General features: G+C 35.8%; 1 protein-coding gene across 5 annotated transcripts in view; it reads right to left on the reverse strand.

Annotated features, from left to right (window-relative positions):
* The window catches only part of Dscam2 (Down syndrome cell adhesion molecule 2), an 828,417-nt gene that overhangs the window by 396,224 nt on the left and 409,417 nt on the right, over positions 1-22,776 (reverse strand). For all 5 annotated transcript variants that reach the window (XM_069845581.1, XM_069845583.1, XM_069845584.1 and 2 more), the window contains exon 5: positions 20,809-21,260. In XM_069845581.1, coding sequence (XP_069701682.1) covers positions 20,809-21,260 — 452 coding nt within the window. The remainder of the gene's footprint in view (positions 1-20,808; positions 21,261-22,776) is intronic.

The following is a 22,776-nucleotide window of genomic DNA, read 5'->3' on the forward strand; positions in this document are numbered from 1 at the left end:
CAGAACGAAAAATTACGTTACTTCAGATCAAATTTCTGCAAATTTAAAGAACACAACTAAAATTATTTCAGTCATTTATTATAATAACCTGTTCTCTTAAATAGACTGAGCATATTGGAAATTAAATCAATGACTTTCCCAAAACACGCTATAATATGTTTCATATAAAACAATTTTTATCTCAAAAAGGAAGTAAAAATAGGCGAAATTGTAGGAAATCTTTTTGTTTGAAATATCTTAAAGACTTACTCCCTGAAATTAATGACAATACGTATATATATAATATGGTTTTAAAATTAATTTATGTGTATTAACTTTTGTATATCTTGTATGTAGATGGAACTAGAGCTCAAACCGAACACGAGATTTGCTCATACGAGTGTTCCTGAGTTTTTAAAATATGTTTCATGTGCTTAATCTCGTATAAATAAATATCAGCGTCAATGATTAAATCTTTTTTGCCCTTGGAATATTACAACGTGCAAAAACTTTGGTGTTGAATTGTGTTTACACTTGTGTCATTAAATATTAGAGGTGGGTATAGATATGCAGCATAGGCCTACAGAATAAGTGAGAAACCATGGTCTTTGAAATACGTAGGTAATTACATTCTAGGTTGGTCAAATAGTTTGGAAATTGCATGCAAATAATTATACAAATAAAGGCTTTTGCAGTTTTAAACAGTAATATCTTGAGTGATACATCATCCTGTGTAGAAATAGTACCACGGTTATCCTTGGCAGTGGCGTAATTTACACCCCCGCAGATCCCGCGTCGCGGGGGGGGGCGAGGCCAGGGGGGGCCGAAAACGTTCAGTGGTTACTGACGCATATTTGAAAATGAGTGCGAATTACAGTTCAAATATTTTCCATAACGCATAGCCATTCTTTTTACTCTCTGGCATATGGAAATCTGTGGTCATGACCGCCATGTGCATACGATGATCCAACTGGCAGTACTTCGCATCATATACCTCCGCCGATTGCCTCAGTAGAGTCGCCCAGAACCATACTCCAGTGACGCCAACGTTGAAAATGTGAGAGTGATTTTTATGGATGGAGACATTGTTTCTCGTGGTGTATTTTTATGTCATCAGGTTGCCAGCCGTAGTCGCAGCATATAAACAGTAAACGCACATTGAAATAAAGAAATTTTGTATAGCAACACGTATTCTTGTTACTAGATTTAATTAATCATTTTTCTCGTGTTTTGTGACAATGAAACCTTTTGAAAGTAATTATAAACATTTAAGTGGTGCAGAAAAACGCAAATGGAAAAGAGAACTTGAAAAATCTGTTTCGAAATGGACTAAAATAGACAGTATTTCGACCAAGTTGTCAGACACAAACTACTTGTGGTGGAACGAATCCCAGTGTTCCAGTACCATGATTCAAGAAAGACTTAGTGCTCTCAGTGTATTAAGTATTGAATGTGAAAAACCCCAAGCCTTGATCTACATGATTTGATTGAATCATTTGCTTCCCAAAAGACCAGAAGACAAAAGAGCTTGTTGAACTAAGCTTTACATTACATCTATCTTAGTAGGCCTATTATTGTGTAATTATAGCCTTAGTAAAATAGTACTTATGTCATTTAAATTTTTTTCAGTTCTGTTCACTTAATTTTGTTTCAAATGGAGTATTTTGTTTTATTCAAATTATATGTAAAAAATAAAATTATGAAAATATGAAAAAAATGGCACTAAAGAAAGGGGCCCAGATTCTAATTTTTGCTGGGAGGGCCAGCTATAAAAAGTTACGCCACTGATCCTTGGTAACAAACTATTTGCTTAAATTAACTTAAGAACGATACATATTTACTTCAATATATGTATACCGACACTGTTGGTTCCCCTGATACATTTTTTGTTACTGTGAATATAATTTATTACATATTGGAAAGATATTGTGCCTAAGCCGTATTCAATGTTGTCTTGTTCACCGATACATAATGAGTTCTTACCCCGAGCCACATTGTGTTATGGGTACGCAGGGCGTGTAGTTAACAATCTGTGATCCCCGAACCATGGAGTAATTGAAACTGTCAGTTCTGCGCCACAGTGCAATCATTGTGCCGCTGCAATTGGTGGCGGGGTCGTGGGAAGAGTGCGGCCTTTACACAGGTGACGTCGTGGGCGTTTGGGGGATACTCTTTTTTTTGTCGCAGGTTATTCAGATACTGGCCATCAAATTCAAACAGCAATAATTTTAACAGGTGGTCCATTATTTTAACGCCTTGATTAAGTTCTGTGTGCACGTGTGTAGAAACAATGATTATTTTAGCCAACTAAAAAATTCCGTACACGCATTTGCACACGCAATTTAAATGCAAATGTAAATGTAAATACGTGTGTACTGGAAACAGTTGTGTGTTTGAGCCGCGTCCACTTCTCAACCCAATTAAGTAATTAAATTCTAACCAACTTTTGTAATGAATTCGTTTCAGTGCAGAGCAGACAACGTTCACACTGCCATCTCTTGTGTCTTTTTGTTACTATTTACTTTTCGCATGATCTTAGCCGTCATCATGATCGCCCTGTTCTGTCCACGTCGTTACCAACGTCTCGCAATAATAATAATAATAATAATAATAATAATAATAATAATAATGGAAGTCTATTAAACATTTTCATCCTCATAATTTTCTTCTACATCATTTTGATCAACACGACTTAATCAGAATTTTCACCATTGCAATTTTCTTCGTCAATATTTTCATCCTCATAAACTTCCTACTTAAACATTTTCACCATCACAATCTTCTTCTTCAACATTTTCATCTTCATAACTTCCGCCTACAACATTTCCATCCCCATAAATTCCTTTTTCAACATTTTTATTCTCATAACTTCCGTCTACATTTCCATCCCCATAAATTCCTTCTTCAACATTTTCATTCTCATAACTTCCATCTTCAAGAGTTTCATGACCAAAAATTCTTCAATATTTTCATCTTCACAAATTCCTTCTCCAATTATCACCATCAAATCGAGAAAAATTCGTTCCGCCACCGGGAATCGAACCCGGGACCTCTCAGCTCTGCGCGCTGAGGGCTCTTTCCAACTTAGCCATGCCGGGACACGATCCACGGTGCCGGTCGAACTCTCATTTTACTGTTTTACGGCCTACTACCTGCGTTTAAACCTATGTAAGTCAATATGCAGGAGCGCATATTTAAATGACTTTTATGGCCATATTCAACAAGAGTTTGTGATAACTGTAAACATTTAATACATCAAGTATTCATTATATGAAGTCTCACCATCCCCATTGAATATTACATAGGTTTAAATGCAGGTAGTAGGCCGTAAAACAGTACAATGAGAGGAGTTCGGCCGGTACCGTGGATCGTGCCCCTGCATGGCTCAGTTGGAAAGAGCCCTCAGCGCAGAGCTGAGAGGTCCCGGGTTCGATTCCCGGTGCAGGAACGAATTTTTCTCGGTTTAATAGTGATAATACACATTGACTACTTCATAGTAGTCGTGTTAATATTCAATGAGGATGGCGAGACCTCATATAATGAATATTTGATCCTTCTCCAATATTTTCATCATGCCTTCTTTCTTCAATTTATTCATCCTAATAACTTCCTTCTTCGACATTTTCATCCTCATAACTTCTTCCGCAAACTTGTTTGTCCTTATAAGTTCCTTCTTGAACAATTTTATTCCCATAATTTCCTTAAATATTTTCATCCTCCTAACTTTCTTTATCGACATTTTAATCCTCATAATTCCTCCTTTAACATTTTTATCTCCATAACTTCGTCTTCAACATTTTCATTCTCGTAACTTTCTTCTATAACATTTTCATCCTCATAAATTCTGTCTTCAGTATTTTAATCCTCATATATTCTTCCGTAAACATGTTTGTTCTCATAATTTCGTCTTCAACATTTTAATCTTTATAACTTCCTTCCTCAACATTTTCATCCTAGTGTCTTCCATCCTCATAAATTCCTTCCTCATAAATTTTCCGTGAACATTTTTGTCCTCATAACTTTGTTTCAACATTTTTATCCTTATAACATCCTTCTTAAACAGTTTCATTCTCGGAGCTTGCTTCAGTAAAATTTTAATCCTCATAAATTCTCTCTTCAATATTTAATCATCATCTAACTTCATCCGTAGGCCTATATATGTTTGTCCTCATAACTTCGTCTTTAACATTTTCATTCTTATAGCCTAACTTCTTTCCTTAACATTTTAATCCCTGTAACTTCATTCTATAAAATTGTTATCCTCATAAATTCCTTCTTCAATATATTAATCCTCATAAATTCTTTCGTAAACATTTTTGTCCTCATAACTTCGTCTTCAATATTTTCATCCTTATAACTTCTTTCCTCAACAGTTTCATCATTGTAACTTCCTTCTATAACATTCATCCTAATAAGTTCCTTCTTCAATATATTAATCCTCATAAATTCTTCCGTAAATTCATCCTCACATGCTGTGTAACTTTCGGTGCTGGACCCCGGACTCATTTCACTGGCATTATCATCTTCATTTCATTCAGACGCTAAATAACATAGATGTTGATAAAGAGTCGTAAAATAACCCAATAAAATAAAAAATTCGTCCTCATGAATTCCTTCTTCAGTATATTAATCCTCATAAATTATTTCGTAAACATTTTTATGCCCATGACTTCATCTTCAACATTTACATCCTTATATTTTTTTCTAAACAATTTCATTCCCATAACTTCCTTCTGTAACATTTTGATCCTCATAGCTTCCTTCTTAAACATTTTTATCCTCGTAACTTCCTTGTATTACATTTTCATCCTCACAACTTCCTTCTTCAATATTTTAATCTTTATAACTTCGTCTTCAATCTTTTATTCTTTAACTTCCTTCTTCAGTACATTCAAATCCTCATAATTTATATTTAAGCATTTTCATCCTCATAACTTCTTTCTATAACATTTTCATTCTCACAACTTCTCTCTTCAACACTTTCATCCTCATAAGTTCCTACGTCGACATTTTTAGCCTTATAACTTTGTCTTTCGTATTTTCATCATCATAACTTTCTTCTTCAACATTTTCATGGTCATAAGTCATAATTTCCTTGTTTCATATTTTCATCATCATAATTTTCTTCTTCAACATTTCATCGTCATAACTGGAATGTTTTTATCCTGACTATTACACTTTTACTACGTCACACTACTTTCGACCAATAAAACGGCACGAAAGGACGTCTTTCAACCAATCATGGCTGCTTATCGCACAATTTTAATTTGCATTTGTTTAATTTTATCGCGTCCCTAGCATTTGTTTATTTTTATCACTACCCTAGCATTTGTTTCTTTGTTTGCCAACATTTCAAACTGCACTGGTCTGGCCGTCAAAAAACAGAAAATTACAAACCACTCCAGTCGATGCACATCACTTTTAAATATGACTCGCATTTTGGCATTCAAGAACAAGAATTAATAAAGATCACTGGTCATATATGAAGAGCACCATTCGGAAATCCTGAATGAGTTGATGGATACACCATGTACACCAACGAGTTCACTTCTTTTACGCACACGTCCAATATAACATCAACTGAACCACCAACCACCAAAACATTCAAATTTGAAAATTGTACTTTCAATAACTGTTTCTTTTAAAATTATTCATGTTTATTTTTTATTTCATCATCGTTAATTAAAACGTTTCTTGTTTATTTCATCATCCCTAATTAAAACTTTTCTAACACTTGTTTATATTATTTAGGTTATGTTTGTTATAGCTTCTGCTATATATTATGGATAGTCACGTATCAGAGATTGTTTAATACTAAGATTTATTGAAAATCATCTGTCAAGTGACGTTGATTACTGGGATCCGGATGATTGAAATGGTATGCAAATGTTTTAATAAAAATTAAACTGAATGAACAAAGCCTTCTTGACTAGTAGCAGTCCACAGAGTTCAATGATGATTCCATAGATGACACTACTGCCATCTAGCGTAATGTTGAGATGGTACAATAATACATTTGAAGGCAGTTGTATTTTCGTAAGCCAATTAATATTTTATTGTACATTTTGTTACTTCTAATCTTTATATACGGTACTTTCTTCTAATCGTGTAATAGTCAATTAAATCCCACTCGAGTTTTGATTTTCTCTAGATAAATCAAAACCTCTAGTGAGATTACTGTTGATAATTTTCTTCTTCAACATTTTCATACTCATAATTTCCGTTTTTATCTTAGTTCTCATCATTTCTCTATATTATTTTTATATTTCTTCATCTTTGCATACTCATAATTTTCTTTTTGCTAATTTACATATTCAAAATGTTCTTCATTCTTTTCATTCTTCTACTCGTAATTTTTCTTTAGCAGATGTATTTTCAATAAAGATTATTTGTTTAATAATTTAAATCTTTATCGAGACTTCCATCCTCATCTTTTTCTTCTTTATGATAATTTTTATTCTCATAATATCCTTCTTCATAGTATTGTCATCCTTGTCCTGATCATTATTTTGTTGATCGTTTTACCTTTTCATCATTTGTTTCGTTATTTTTGTTTCTTTTCTTGTTTATCAGTTTCTTGTTAATCACTTCTGTTCCTTTGTTAGTAATAACTTCCTTGTTCTCCATTGTCATGCTCCATTTTACAATTACTGATACTGATGGAATTTTGAGCTGTAATATGTTGTACAAGAGACGTGGTTGGTTCTTGTCGATAGAGAAAATTTCGTACTAGCTTAGTTTTCAATTGACGAGTCCAGTCTTCCTATTCATGTCCAGGTTTCTAGAAAGCTACTCAGAAATTTGCTGTATACGTAGGAATAGTCGAAATTTATTCCATAGGAAAATGTAATCACGAATATATATATATATATATATATATATATATATATATATATATATATTTTAAATTTAGCCTTCATTTTTATCTTGATTTGTAACCAGAGTTACTTCACTGTGTTGTTTCTATGCTATCGAAAATGTTAACAGTTTTGAACAGTCTAATAATTATTATTAGGTAGTTCTTATTTGATTGTGTCAGATATAAATCCAGTTCTATAAGGAATCAAGCGAGATCGTTGGCCATTCCTCATATCCACAATTTCCTTCTTCTGATGTTGCAGGTGTATAATATACATAATTCAGCTGAATTCAGATGGTGGTGCATGATTCGCATGTGACTCTTTCATTGCTTGAATTCAATCGACATGACTACTGGATTGTTTCCGATCTCTGATAACGAATTTGAATGACATCATATGCGTCAGGAGTCACACGACAGCTGAACTGTGACGAAAGGTGACAGACCAGTAGTGAGTGATTTCATAATCAGAGTGCACGGTGTATCACAGTAGCAGTGCCAAGAAAATCGAGCATTTTTGGGAGGGGTACATAACAACGCTTTCCGATGCCAAGTGCAGTTAAGTGAAAATAAAAGAAGCTTGCAATAAACGAGGTTTCGATATTTCCAAGAAAGGCATCTTCTATGTGCTTAATAAGATTGGTAAAGTTGGAATGTAATTAAATTGTATCATCTCGTGGGTGCTGCGACTTGTGACGGGGGTGGATTTGCTTGCTTTTTCCACTCTGTAATTAATACCATCCGAGCTTTGCCAGTCTTATTAGGTACACACAAGATGCCTTTCTTGGAAATAACGAAACCACGTTTTTTGCAGGATTCTGTGATTTTCACGTAACTGTACTTGGCAACGGGAAAGGGTTGCCATGTACCCCTCCCAAAAAGGCTCGATTTTCTTGGCACTGCTACTGTGATGCACCGTGCACTCTGATTATGAAATCACTCACTACTGGCCTGTCACCTCTCGCCGCAATTCAGCTGTCAGTGTGTTTCCTAACGCACATGATGTCATTCAAATTCGTTATCAGAGATCGGAAACAAAACTGTACTGAACTAAGAATTTATGTTGTAGCCTGATATGTTCACATAAATACAAAGATCTGAGTATTAAACATTTATTCTTAGGCTTGTAGCAAATTTTATCTGGGATTAGGCCTTTATTGTTGTGTTTGTGGTGCAGTATTCGCATTTGGTTGTTGTCTGCCATTGAAACAAGAGAAAACAAGGCGAGGTATATACTAACGCACGCTGATATTCCAACATTAAAATACAGAAGCGTACAGAAGTCATTATAGGGATTACAATGTGTTTAATTCTCCGCACTGATTAATAAATGTAACTGCATATCTAATTGGGACACACAAACCAACTATTCATAATTAAATCTAGGATTAAGGATTGATAAATATTAAATGGTACACATTGATGCTAGTTGAATGTAGCCGCATGTACAATACATTTAATGAAACGGATCCATAACAACCGTAGATGTTACGTAAATAATAAATGGCGCCAGCATTAAACATAATTTTGAAATTGTAGGAAAGATTTATGAAAATAGTAGACTCGACAATAATTTTAAGTCGTAATAATGCTGCTATTGCCTAATGTTTGCCCAAGATTATATATTATAATAATTTTGGCCAAAGAAATTCGCAGAAGTGACGATTGCATTTTTCTTTTCATGTTGTAACTTCATTGCCGACCCTACACGGTTTGTAGTAGTCATTATTAACAAATACTGACAGTATTACAGATCGTGTGTGAGTTCGAGTGATGGATGGCCAGTACTGAAGGAGATGCGGATTTCCATCAGTATTGCAAAGTGGTGGGGATTCTGACAGTTGGTGTAGAGGTGCTCATCAGTATTTCCTTCAGCATTTCGAGGAGTAACCAGGGACGATGGCGCGTGTGCTATAACCCCCGACGTGGAGTATTCAAGGGATCGAGATAATCTGGATATAATGCAATATTTCATTGAATTACACGAGATGTTACCTGAGTAATGATACTCATCTAAAGCGTCATAATGTGAATAAAAACAAACGGACTACAACACTTGACACACTAAGAAACATTAAAGATTATATATTACAGTTATATGAACACTAATAAATATAATATAATTATTAAGGAAATTAGTAATAGGCATGTTTCGGAGATGCTTCTCCATCTTCAGTGACTTTTCCAGCTATTGAAAGACTTAAATATTACTATTCAGACATCTCATATTTTCCATTTGTTATTAAATTTTTTAAATATAATTATACATGAGATTAATTACATTTGTTTTCATTTTGCAGTCGTGGTAAATAGTCACTGAAGATGGAGAAGCATCTCCGAAACATGTCTATTACTAATTTCTTTAATAATTATATTTATTAGTGTTCAAATGACTGTAATATATAATCTTTAATGTTTCTTATCAAATCTACGAACACTGTATAATTGATCTAACATGTGTGTTTTATCTTTAAATATACTTGACACACTGTTGGTTGTGTTTAAGATAATTAAGCTAAATGCAAATCGTGAAGGTGTGATGGGAAAAATATATACCTTGCCATCTAATTATCGGAAGGAATTAAAAACGATAATAACGTCGAAGCGCTAATGAATAGAATTGAATGGAATGTTTTATTTTCGCTGGCGGAGTTAAGGCCATAAGGCTTCTCTTCCACTCAACCAGCCTTAATACAATAGTTACATACATATTTAAATTATGAATATTTACAATACACAATAAATTCTCCAGCAATATTCTTCAGTTAAGTTTTAAGGACTAGTACATGTTTATTTAAATTGAGATAAAACCTATAAGAAAAGGTAATAATTTATGAGCTAATGTAATTCAATTCAGTCTATATGCAATATGTAAAGAATTACAATTAAGTTGAGATAGCTAGTTGTTTAAAATTATGAGAATTAATTTAATATAAGTTTACTATAACTATGTTACAGGGAGTAAGATATAAATCTAAAATATATTGATATAATGAGAATATTAATGTCATGAGATTTTGCCATTAAAGGTTTTTAATTTTATTTAGAGAAATCAATTGTAATAATAAGAATGGACATGTTAGCTTCATTATAAGTAACAAAATATTAATCAGTAATTAATATGTTAAGTAAGAATTTATGTAATTTTGACATAAATGAAGTTATTGTCCAACACCCCCTAACATCACTTGGAAGCGAGTTCCAATTCCTAGCAACTGAAACTGTATAGGATGAAGAATATAAAGATATCTTGTTGTAAGGTGTAATGAGTAAATTGTTATTATTTTTATTTTAGTAGGTTATTTTACGATGTTTTATCAACATCTTAGGTTATTTAGCGTCTGAATGAGATGAAGGTGATAATGCCAGTGAAATGAGTCCGGGGTCCAGCACCGAACGTTACCCTGCATTTACTCATATTAGGCTGAGGGAAACCCTCGGAAAAACCTCAACCAGGTAACTTTCCCCGACCGGGAATCGAACCTGGGCCACCTGGTTTCGCGGCCAGACGCGCTAACCGTTACTCCACAGGTGTGGACCAATTCTACTTAACTGATAGGCGGATAAATTTAGAAAACGAGAAGCCAAATAGATTGGGATAGCGGTGTGTAGGAATTGGTACAGACGATGAATATGAACCATCATTATGGAAGTTTCATGCACTTACTGTAAATTTCTAAAGAAATCAGAGGTTCCTGTTTATCTCAATAATACAACTTTTAACTCCTATTCTTTCTGTGAATACACCTAGTCCTCAAACTGAACTTCACCCTACATATCATTAAACTGAGATATCTCCTAAGAATGACATTCTACTAACACTTTTCTCTTCGTGCACGAGGATTGAACCTGATTCTGAAATTTCTGTTTGTAAGAATTGCATCTATACTATTAATAAATCTGTAGCCAAAATTTTTCTGGCAATCTTTGATTTTCCAAAAATAATTGGTGTTAACATGTATAATTAACCATCCTGAAACCGAAAACTTTTTTTAAATTTTTTTTATGTATGTATGTATGTATGTATGTATGTATGTATGTATGTATGTATGTATGTATGTATGTATGTATGTATGTATGTATGTATGTATGTATGTATGTATGTATGTATGTATGTATGTATGTATGTATGTATGTATGTATGTATGTATGTCTGAATGTATGTTGCCTTTTCACGCGATAATGGCTGAACCGATTTAATTGAAAATTGAAATATAAATTAAGTTCGTTGTAACTTAGATTTTAGGCTATTAAAATACTTTATTTAAAAGGGAGGTTATAAGGGGGCTTGAATTAAATAAATCGAAATATCTCCCTTATTATTAATTTTTGTGAAAAATGTTGCATAACAAAAGTTTATTTACAAATGATTTCCGATACGTTTCATTCCAAGCAAAATTTTGATGGGACCAAATTGCACCAAAAACGGATGTTCTCTGAACCAAATGATCATATTTTAATTATTTGCATGTAATAACAATTAAGAAATATGTTAAAGGAATTATCATTGCACTAAATGAGTGGTCTCTGGACCAAAATGATCGCATTTTAATTATTTAAGTACAATTTAAATTAAGTGACATATTAAACGAATTATAGCCTACTTCTATCAAACACGAATGTTCCCTGGACCAGATGTCCTATTTTAATTATGTAATTATTTTATATTTATTTCTAACAAGTGCAGCGCAGCACACGGGTACAGCTAATTATTAATAAACTTATTTATCATTCTTCACTTCTCCAGATTTACCATCAAAGGAGGTACTTTTTCTTTTCTTTTTGCTAAGCATAAATGATAGACGATAGTGTCATTACAGCAGAAATCTTGAAATATTCAAATCCCTTCCAGTTGAAAAATATCGCAATGTTACAAACAGTCTCACTTCAACAAGTTCTCATGTTCGTATTCTGCCTCAATGAAAGAGGATGTAACTGAGCATGCGCAGTATGTTGTAACTGGAACTTGGAATATTCAAGTCGCTCAGATTTTGTTTCTATGTCTGTACTATTCGCAGTAACTTGTCTAAAGTTGACTCACTTGGAAATGGTTTGTATACTTACTGCATCAGTAACCTATACTTTCCGCAACAAATCCATATGACGTTTACCTTTTTTCCCTAGTTTTAACATTAATTTTATTTCCATTGTTGGTCCATTGTTTTATATATTGAGAATTTCATTTACGTTGAAACTTTTTCCGCACAATTCGATATAATAGAAGAAATCTCTAAGTTCAGCAAAAATACCTGCACCGATTAAATCAACATCCGAATCATCATGCATTAAATTTGCTGGATAATAGTCAAACAATAAGAAGACTTAAAAGGACCAATGCTCTTGACCTTCCATTCATTTTTACTACAGCTATTTAAAACATTGTTATTTTTCTTTTGGAGTGTTGTCCTGGGGTAACACCTCCACTTATGTCATATTCTTTTATAATAGTTACTTATTGTCTATTGTAGACAAATTGTAAATGTGGCATAAGTGTAAAAAAAATCGATATAATCTGAGAATTATATAAACTATTTTATTTGTTAGTATTAGTGACCGGAACATAATAAATCGAATACATAACAGTGGCAAAGAAGTTGTCTTAATCATATATGAAATATTAACATACAATCTCTGCTCTCAAAAAAAAAAAAAAAAAGCTAAAAGTTAGAATTTATAAAACACTTATATTACCGGTTCTTCTGTATGGTTGTGAAACTTGGATTCTCGCTTTGAGAGAGGAACAGAGGTTAAGGGTGTTTGAGAATAAAGTGCTTAGGAAAATATTTGGGGCTAAGAAGGATGAAGTAACAGGAGAATGCTTGCATTTCATTCTTGACCTGACATAATTAGGAACATTAAATCTAGACGTTTGAGAATGGGCAGAGCATGTAGCACGTTTGGGCGAATCCAGAAATGCATATAGAGTGTTATTTGGGAGACCGGAGGGAAAAAGACCGTTTTGGGGAGGCCGAGACATAGATGGAAGGGTAATATTAAAATGGATTTGGGGGAGATGGGATATGATGATAGAGAGTGGATTAATCTTGCTGAGGATAGGGACCGATTGCGGGCTTATGTGAGGGCGGAAATGAACCTGCAGGTTCTTTAAAAGACATTTGTAAGTAAGAATACAGGATACAGAGAGAGTTAATTTCTGAAACACAGCCATATTTGTCACATTAGTAAAATTATGTTTTGCTTTACTGTATAACTACGGAAATCTTTTTACTCTTATGTTAAATGTTGTTTATATTTCTACACACAAAAGTGTATATTACTAAGGTGTTTTTTGTTTTATTTTGTGAATTATCTCGCGACACCCTCAGCATTTTACATGATCTCCCGTTTAAGAAGCACTATATTAGTATAATTACTTATTAGAATAACTAGTGACATCTGAAAGAAATTGTGTTTTTTATATTTGAATCGGTTATTGTTGAAAGGAACTAAGTCCACTTTTTAAAGTTTTGAGATAATCGAAAAAAAAAACTGTTTTGTGGATAATCTATCGAAGATTAAACCAAAACGAAATTATATTGTGCACATGAAATATATTTTGGTTTAATCTTCGATAGATTATTCACAAAACAGTTTTTTTTTCGATTATCTCAAAACTTTAAAAAGTGGACTTCGTTCCTTTCAACAATAACCGATTCATTTAAAGTAAAAACAACTTTCAAAACGTTGTAAAATATTATCCAACACCAGCATTGTCAAAAAAAGGACGTACTACTTTTGCGTGTGTTGACTTATTGGCGCTCATTTTTGTATTCCATATTTACTTTATAATGTTTCACAGTGAACATAATATTCGAAGTGAGCTTCGATTTCCTGATTTTTGTAGGACTTCTTCTCACTCAGACGGGAGTTGAATCCACAATCATAGGATCTATACAACATCAAAGGTGCGTAGCTCGGTCCACATTCGATGAACTGGATATTCGTCCTTCAAAATATCATCGACACGAGTAGGCATTTCCTATAGCTATTACTGAGGCCATTACATCACAGAAATGTGGTAGGGCATCGTCTGTGAAACTTTACATGCTGCACATTCTCGTGGAAAAGCAGGGCCAATAGCAATGCTATCGGTGACACGCCCAACTGTGGCGGCTCCAGATACGGCATTGTACCCAACCGAGCATGTATGTCACATAATAAACTTGCTCTCAGTCTCTCAAATGTCAATACAGTAAGCCATTGTGCGGCAGTAATTTCTCCAACACGATAATACACTTGTACTGTAGCTGCGACTACAAAATTTACAGAAGGCACACAGCTTGATGCTTGTGTTGCGTGGAAGTCACGGTAGAGAGTTAGAACCCTGCCTAGGGCATTCGTTGTTTCGTCAGGTGGAACTCCGTCGTTAAGCTGACCCCATATTATGAGAGTATTATTACCACCGTTGGTGGTAGTGCTGGCGTTAGTAGTGGTATAAAAATAGAAGAAAGGGATCTTGATCCAAAGACCACTCCAAAATCAGACTCAAGTCTTCTCACTGGGTTCTAGTTTTTATTTGAATTCTAAAGAAGAGAAACAAAAGTATATAAACCGAAAAGAAGGCAGACCATATCTTTCACTGCCAGTAATTCGGTAGCCTTTGAAAGTTTTATGAAAGCCCATTGTACTATGACCATTATGTTAGAAAGTATTCACCAAAACTAACACAAGAAGAGTGGCTTCAAAGTTATAGAGATGAATCGCTTACAGATATTGAAACAGGTTCAGGGGCCGAGACAACATGTTCTTTGTTCTTATTTGAGTGTTCAAGTTGGACGGGAAAATCTAAGTAATACGGAAACTACTAAGTTGGACGGGAAAAGTCTTAGTAATACAGAGTGTTCTGCAAAACCTTATCTTTAGAACTGAAACGTTAAAAACAAGTTATTCTTTCGGTTTGCAAAACAGCCATTGAAGCCCTTGCCAAACATGCCAATTCAACCTAACTGAAGGGTATAAAGAATTTTGTGATCCGTCCACATCTGTGGAGTAACGGTTAACGTGTCTGGCCGCGAAACCAGGTGGTCCGGATTAAAATTCCGGTCGAGGCAAGTTACTTGGTTGAGGTTTTTCCCGGAGTTTACACTCAACCCAATTTGAGCAAGTGCTGGGTAACTTTCGGTGCTGTAACCCGGACTCATTTCACTGGCATTATCACCTTCATCTCATTCAGACGCTAAATAACCTAAGATGTTGATACAGCTTCGTAAAATAACCTACTTAAAAAAAGTTTGTGGTTCATCTCCAGAAACAAAACAAATAGTTTTGCAATGGTTTCCTTGTCATTGCGGCATTCCAGGTAACAAAACTGCTGACCTTTCAGGAATAAAAAAGTTTTGAAATATCGCTAAAGCACACACATTAAAAAATGCATTCAAATCAATTATTATAAAAAGGCGAAACATTCTAATTTTAAATAATATTTCAAGAAAAAACAGCACTTCTTACTTACTTCCGATACGGTTGGACGCTTGTAGTGTTCAACATCCCGCACAGTGAACTTAACCCAGGCTATTGTATGCATGACGATGAATTGATGATATGTGACTTAATGATGGCGAAAAGAGTCCGAGGTCCAACCCAACGAGGTATTTTCTATCTTAGGATTCTATCCCTCCGTATCAGAAATCTTAATTCGCACCCTGGTTAGGAGATGAAGAAATGAAGTCAAATTATTAATCCTAGTAACCACACTGTATCTCTGGGGTGATGGGTTGCAATTTTGAGGTTATTTTCAATGATATAAGTAGGCTTATTTTTTCTCACATGCGTGGTTTGTGAGAATATAGAAGTTTCACATCAACACAATCCTCTCGTCATATACTGCATAGGTGACGGACCTAAGACTGTTTCGTTCTTATAAAAATAGTTGTACCCGGGGTATCATACGCCGTCTCTCGTATCTAAAACTTACTAAATAAATATAAATGCATTTTATTAATTTATGAACATAATTAGTGGTAAACACAACTAACAAACTCATTCTTCTCAGATATAACATTTAATGAGTGCAATGATTGAATTCTTGAAATAGCAACATACTGTATAAGTTGCCAGTGACTCAATATAGGGTTCGGAAGGTATAGACAGATTCTGTTAAACGTCTCTCCCTACGATTTATTAATGACCATTCAAAAGACTGACCGTATAGGAAACTATCTTCTTATGAATTCCAAATGCATATTAGTATTAGATGGAATAAGTGGTACGCGCGGTATGATAGCAGTAGGTCTAAATTCTTCGATTACACGGGCTTCTACAGGGACATCATTTTACTTTTACTACAATTTTTATTGTACCTCAGTTTTTTAATGTACTTCACTCCAACCCCTTCTACTAATGAAGTTCAATCGTCCTCCACACAGATACAAGACCGCATATACAGGCATAGTATCCTTACGGTCATAGTAAACAGTACGTTCCAAAAATATGTTCGCGTTTTCCAGTGACGAAAGAGCTTTCAATATCGAATCATTTTCGTCCATTTGCCTACGTCGTATTCCGGTTTCCCCCACCAGCTTTTATTCGCCAGCTAGTGGCTGGGCTGTCTTGGCTCTTTTCTGAGAACATTAATTTCTGTTAGGAATTGGACGTCTACGTAATATTATACAACTGTTTAAAATAACTTAAATAAAAGGGCCTCGTTAAGTAATTAACTGTCACTTGATTTCCTCTCTTTCTACGACCCTACGACATAAACACTTGGACGGACAGTAGAAAGTATGTCTGAGTAATTTTATGTTTTCGGATCGGGCAGAAGTGAAGATTGAATTTACAGTACGTAAGGTACTCTTTTATAGAGAAGGTACAGAATTATTTCAACATGAGTTACTAGTACGAAGGACGAAACTGGTAATTGGGATTAAGTACAATAGTCTATAGTGCGATAATATGCACATTAGAACTGAAGCCTGTATCGAAATGAACGGCCACCATTTTCAAAAATATGTTTAAATATCCATATTATGATTATTTTTCAATTTAACTTAATTCTCTATATTGTACGCTAATATGCTGTAGGCACTATAATGTACACTGCATAATGAATACGTCCGAATGAATAGCTCAGTTCGTCAGTAAAAACACTCATTGTTAATACTGTACTGTATTTTGATTAAACAAAACCTAATGAAAATGATCAAACTCAAAAGCGCCATATTTCCTAGTTTACGTAAATGGATGAAGTACTTTTCTTCCCTCTTATACCTAGTAAAGTGATATGTTTGTATTTTTCGCCAGTATCATCGAACTGCAGTCGTGGAAAGGGGCAGCAAACGGCGTTGATCCAACGGTATAGCCAAGTTAATATTAAAAATGTTAGTAAAAATAAAATGATGTCTTTGTATAATGTGTCTTTGTAGACGTTTATTATCGATATTGTTTGACTACAGAGTACCCGCAATGGAATAAGATCCCGCAGTGGCATAATTACAGCACCTACTTTGAGTTTAAGCTGGTTAGGAGGCATTCCTTTTGGTGTTCAGCTGTTCAGAAACACTTCACGGTGTACTCTATTTTCCTGTAATGTTTCACTGACATTTTTCTACAGTTTTCAGAGTTCTTTCGACATTTAGTGTAATTATTTCATGTGTTTAACTCATGTCCCTAACATCTTGGATTACAGCCTCGTGCCGACACACCACGTCATTCTAGTGTCGAGGTCAAGAACGCATGGGGCCCTACCTCTATGCTCCCAAGTATCTTCATAGCATGTGAAAGGGCTACATTTCCTTTCTTCTTAAATGATTTAACCATTGTCTCAGTTTTCACAGTATTCCATGAAGTTTTGACCCATTCACGAGCTTGGTTGAGGTTTTTTCCGGGGTTTTCCCTCAACCCAATATGAGCAAATGCTGGGTAACTTTGGGTGTTGGACCCCGGACTCATTTCACCGGCATTATCACCTTCATCTCATTCAGACGCTAAATAACCTAAGATGTCGATAAAGCGTCGTAAAATAACCTACTAAAATAAAAAAATTCACGAACTTAGTATCGGCGTATAAGACGCACCCTGTTTTTCAAACCCATTTACAAAGAAAATAAGTAAAGTTCATCTTGTACGCCAACAAATACTATATACTGCTCCGCCGATTTAATGCAATACGTTTGAGTGTAAAGGAAGCAGAAAACAGCACAACGTGGTCAGAATCTAAGTCCCCGCATACTGGTGAGGAATCATGTCACAAAACGTTTAGCTCAAGTAATACTGACAGCGTACCGGTAAATATTATTCAACGACTAGAAAACGGCGCAAATATTAAGGACATTGCTCACTCACTCACTCACTCACTCACTCACTCACTCACTCACTCACTCACTCACTCACTCACTCACTCACTCACTCACTCACTCACTCACTCACTCACTCACTCACCCACTCACTCAATCACTCACTCACTCACGCCTTTGTATTTATGTAAAGTCAACTTCGGATTTAGTGAACCTCTGTGGACCAGCATATTTCGTTCACTATATCCGAGGTTCACTAAAATCGAAGTGTCTGTGTTTATAGGCCTACTACTGACGTTGCTATACACACAGTTAATGCCCGTTTGGGACAGAGCACGTTCAATATCAGTACTAATGTTCTCTTGATTTTCCAACTTAAACACTTTCCGCTTCGACATCCTGATGTTCACAGTTCGAAACTTGAATTTAATCTGGCCATGTAGGTAGTAGGCACTGACCGATTTCGCATCCCTTCCCACTAGAGCAGGGGTCATCAGCACAGAGCACGCTGGGACTAACATCTCTTACCCGCAGAAAACGCAGTGCACCAGGGTGCACTCCGTAGCTGTTAGTGGGTATGCTCTCTTTCTATCCCTGCTGCACGACGGTGCACATGGGACGGCACTGCGTACCCTTTGCACATTTCAGCGAGTGCTGACGACCACTGCACTAGAGGTATGCTACTGTGTACTCGGCCTTGGAATTTCCCCGGCTTCACTTTTACAAAGATGCGGGAGGAAGAGTTGAGGGCCATAATACTGTAATCCTTCTTGTATTTACTCTTTGGTCATCACTCTACTCCCTTTCACAAAAGGAAACATTTTCTCTTCTTATTTTTCTAATAACGTCTTTTAAAAGAATCGGAATTAATCCTTCCTTTATCACTTACTGCGTACACTATTCTCTTTAACGTGTTTCAAATTGTCCAGGAAGCTGAATGAATCCTTTGTCTTTCAATGCACTTATGGAGTACAAGGTTTGAGATTTTATTCTGAACATACTCTTGGAAGTTTATAGGAGAAAGGGTTTCCTAAATTACCATTTTGGCCATTTTAAAATTAGATTTTCTTGGGGAAGTTCTAGTTTTAGGTTCACTATACCTGAAGTGAGGGTTCACTATAAACGGAAATATTAATGTACTTTTTAATGTATGCGGGTCGGGACCAACGATTTACGGGTCCGGGTGAATTGCCACAAAACCCGAACGGATGAAGATAGTTATAAGATCGAGATATGTTAATTGCCACAAAATACCTGCGGTCAACTTTAGAGTTGGTATCTGCAAGATACGTTAATTGCCACAAAACTGTTTGCGGTAAATTTTGTGGTTGGTACCTGTGTCGATCAAGTTGCTTATGTTCCTATCAGTGTCTGTTCTACTCACTTCTACCCTTTTTAGTGATGGCAGTGCATTTGACTTACAGTGAAAAAAGTAAACAACTTTTATTGATAAACAATTTTAAATTTTATATTCATTATATATCTAAAAGTAACAAACATCCATGGCGGTGTGTCCAAAGAAGCTGCAGAGCGAAGGTTTACACAACAGGATTAACTGAAGAAATATGTGACATGGGTACGTGTGACTTTACTCATAATTATACGAGCTTAGCCGAAGTAAAGTTAAATCGACAAGAAATAAGCAATACTTGCAAAAGAAAAGCAATAGAAAATTTATCTGAAAAACTTTTAAAAACGATTCGTGTTGAATTGGCAAATCATGACAATGAACATGAGTTGACAACAGCGAATCTTGAACTTATTAAGGCGAAATGTATATTTTGCCAAATCAGCTGTACATCCTGCATTGCCTAAATCAAGACGAGAGGTCCAAGAAGTGCTGAAATCAATGATCATAAAGACAAATAGAGGCGAAAATTTTATTCTTGAAAACGACGTAGAATGTGAGTTAGTGATGTTTTTCGTGTAGGCCTACCAAAAATGTATCAGCTTTGGCTTTGTGGCAATTCAAATATAGCTTTGTGGCAATTCACATATGGCTTTGTGGCAATTCACATATGGCATTGTGGCAATTCATATATCTCATACTGCCCCAACCGCAATTTTGTGGCAATTCACCGTTCCCGCGATTTACGTTCACTATAGCCAGAATGTTCACTATAACCGAGTTCACTATATCCAGAGTTGACTATTTGTTTTAATATTTATTTACTTATGTATTTATTTCCTTATTTAATTCTTTTATTCATTTATTATTGTATTTAATAGATTAGATATATTCTAGGAAAGAAAATTAATTTGTATTAACGTTGTATCAGATTCACTTTTTATAACGCATTAACAACTCTTAATACCCATTTCTTCATCATTGATTTTTTCCTGTCCATAATATTCCTCGACTTTCATGCTCTACCACTTGCCGATTCGCGTGTTATACGAGTATCTAAGTAAGTGAACTTTGACTTTCTCCTATATCGACCGAGCAATGTATATAGCTTTCATAAAGTTAACGACGTTTGTAGGATGAGTCTCTAGCAACGTGTTGGATCGTCGTCCAACATCGTAATAGCTCACTCTAGTATATACAGTAACGAAGCTCAATACGTAGTAAATATGCATCCATAAATAGTTGTTAATCACCAGGATCGCTAATATCGCCTCATTACAGACAGTGCGAAATAGTACCAGCACAGTCTATTGTTTCTAGCACCTTCACAACTCAAGCTTCGTGCCTGTATATAAGCCTACTAGACTGTGGTAATAGTATTCAACACTCACCCCCTAGCTGCAGTTCGGCGGCGGCCTGCGCCGTCTCGCCCTCGGCGCGCCGCACCACGCACTGGTACATGCCGCGGTCCTCGCGCCCCACCCCCGAGATGAGCAATCTGTCGCCGCTGGTCCTGGCGGGCCCGGGCAGCGGGCGGCCGTCCTTGAACCAGGTGATGAGCAGCGCGGGGCCCGTCTGCTGCGACGGCTCGACGCACCTGAACTCTGCGTTGCCGCCCAGGTGGACGGAGAGCAGGGGGGGCGTGACTTCGATGTGCAGCGGCGTCTGCACCACGAGTCGCAGCTCTGCGCTCGCCTCGCCGCCAGCATTGCTGGCCGAGCAGCGGTACATGCCGGCGTCCTCGGAGGTCACGGCCTCGATGACCAGGATGGGGCCCAGTAGCCGAGTGCGGGGACCCGGCAGCACTGTCACGGGTTCGGCGCCCGACTGCATCATGTACCATCTGCAACAAAAGAGTGAGAGTTTGTTTTCAAGACAGGATGCTTCACTGAAGTTGTACCGGTCAAGAGTTGAGGATCAGAAGAAAACAAATCGGGATGTGCCTGTGACGGGGACACGGCCGACGGTTTTACGTGAATACGTCTGTCTTAAATCTACGGATAGCCTATAGACGAGATCTTTTGTTTGGCACCAAAACTAGCGCGTTAGCACATCGCGAAATATACTCCCCGGAAATTTTCGTTCTCTCCCAAAATGGCCACCAATCGCTGTGGCTCCCACCCACATCTGGCGCATGCTCGGCGCCAACTCAAGGTAATGCTCGCATCGTAATCGTATACCTGATCGAACTAGATGACATTTATTTCAATCGTGTTATTAGTAGAGTCCTGATTTTGGTTACCTAAAGCCTCCAAGCAATCCGCAACAGTGTAGATAGGCTATGTACGAAGTATAGCTTAACGGCATCCAACGCCACTTACTTCAGGTCTGCTGTTGACTGGACAAAACAGAGCTAGGCGGTTAGAAATGAGTGCTCCAAATAGAAGAATTTCCTAGAGAGCACGTCATTAGGAAGAAGAAATTGTATTTCGTCAGAAAGAAGGAACAATTTTTCATTTAAGGGGTTAGGTACAGCTTACAGCAGTAAAATTTTTCGAAATATTCAGCATTTTTTTCTGCATTACTGTATTTTGTACAATAATGAAAATTGGTATCTGTAAAACACTGTCCTTCTGCGATATGAAAAAAAAAAATATTTTTGCCATCTAGAAAATGGTGGCAGTTCACTGTGCAATGGTGAAGCGTTTCCCTTATAACTCATAAACTTGTTAACTTTTTCATATTCTCTCTCTCTTTTATTTTATTGCTGAAACTCATGTTTACAATATCAATTACATTCCTTAATAAATAATATATATCTTTTTTTATTTTGTGTTAGAAGAAATTACTGATATTTGATCATTTTTAAAAATGAATTTATTTTTTATCAGACAACCTATCAAAGATAGAGAAGTGATCTTGCATCATATTGTAGATATGACACGCATAAATACACACACAAAATTTCATCACATAATGTTGGATAGTTTTTGAGTTATGTGGGAAACGCTTCATCACTGCACAGTGAACTGAATTTTAAAGAAAAAAAAAAAGTAAATATTTTTTTTTAAATCGTAAAATTACTTTTTTCATATGACAGAAGAACAGTGTTTCACACATACTCATTTTCATTACTGTACGAGATACAGTTATGGAGGGAAAAAATGTTGAATATTTTCAAAATTTTACTGCTGTAAGCTGTACCCAAAGAGTTTGTAATACTTACTAGAGACACATACCCGTGAGTGGCAGGCAAGAAAAATGTCACAAATTGAATCGGCTAGCATCCGCCATTAAAGGGAGTGTTTGCGGCGCAAAATTCGAAAACAGTACCACAATACATTGATATAGCCTGGTGATAGACACTGTTTTAAACATCTTTTACAAAGGATGAGTCGTGATGAAATAAACATGAATGG

This window comes from Periplaneta americana, chromosome 14, assembly GCF_040183065.1.
Source record: "Periplaneta americana isolate PAMFEO1 chromosome 14, P.americana_PAMFEO1_priV1, whole genome shotgun sequence".
NCBI lineage: Eukaryota > Metazoa > Arthropoda > Insecta > Blattodea > Blattidae > Periplaneta > Periplaneta americana.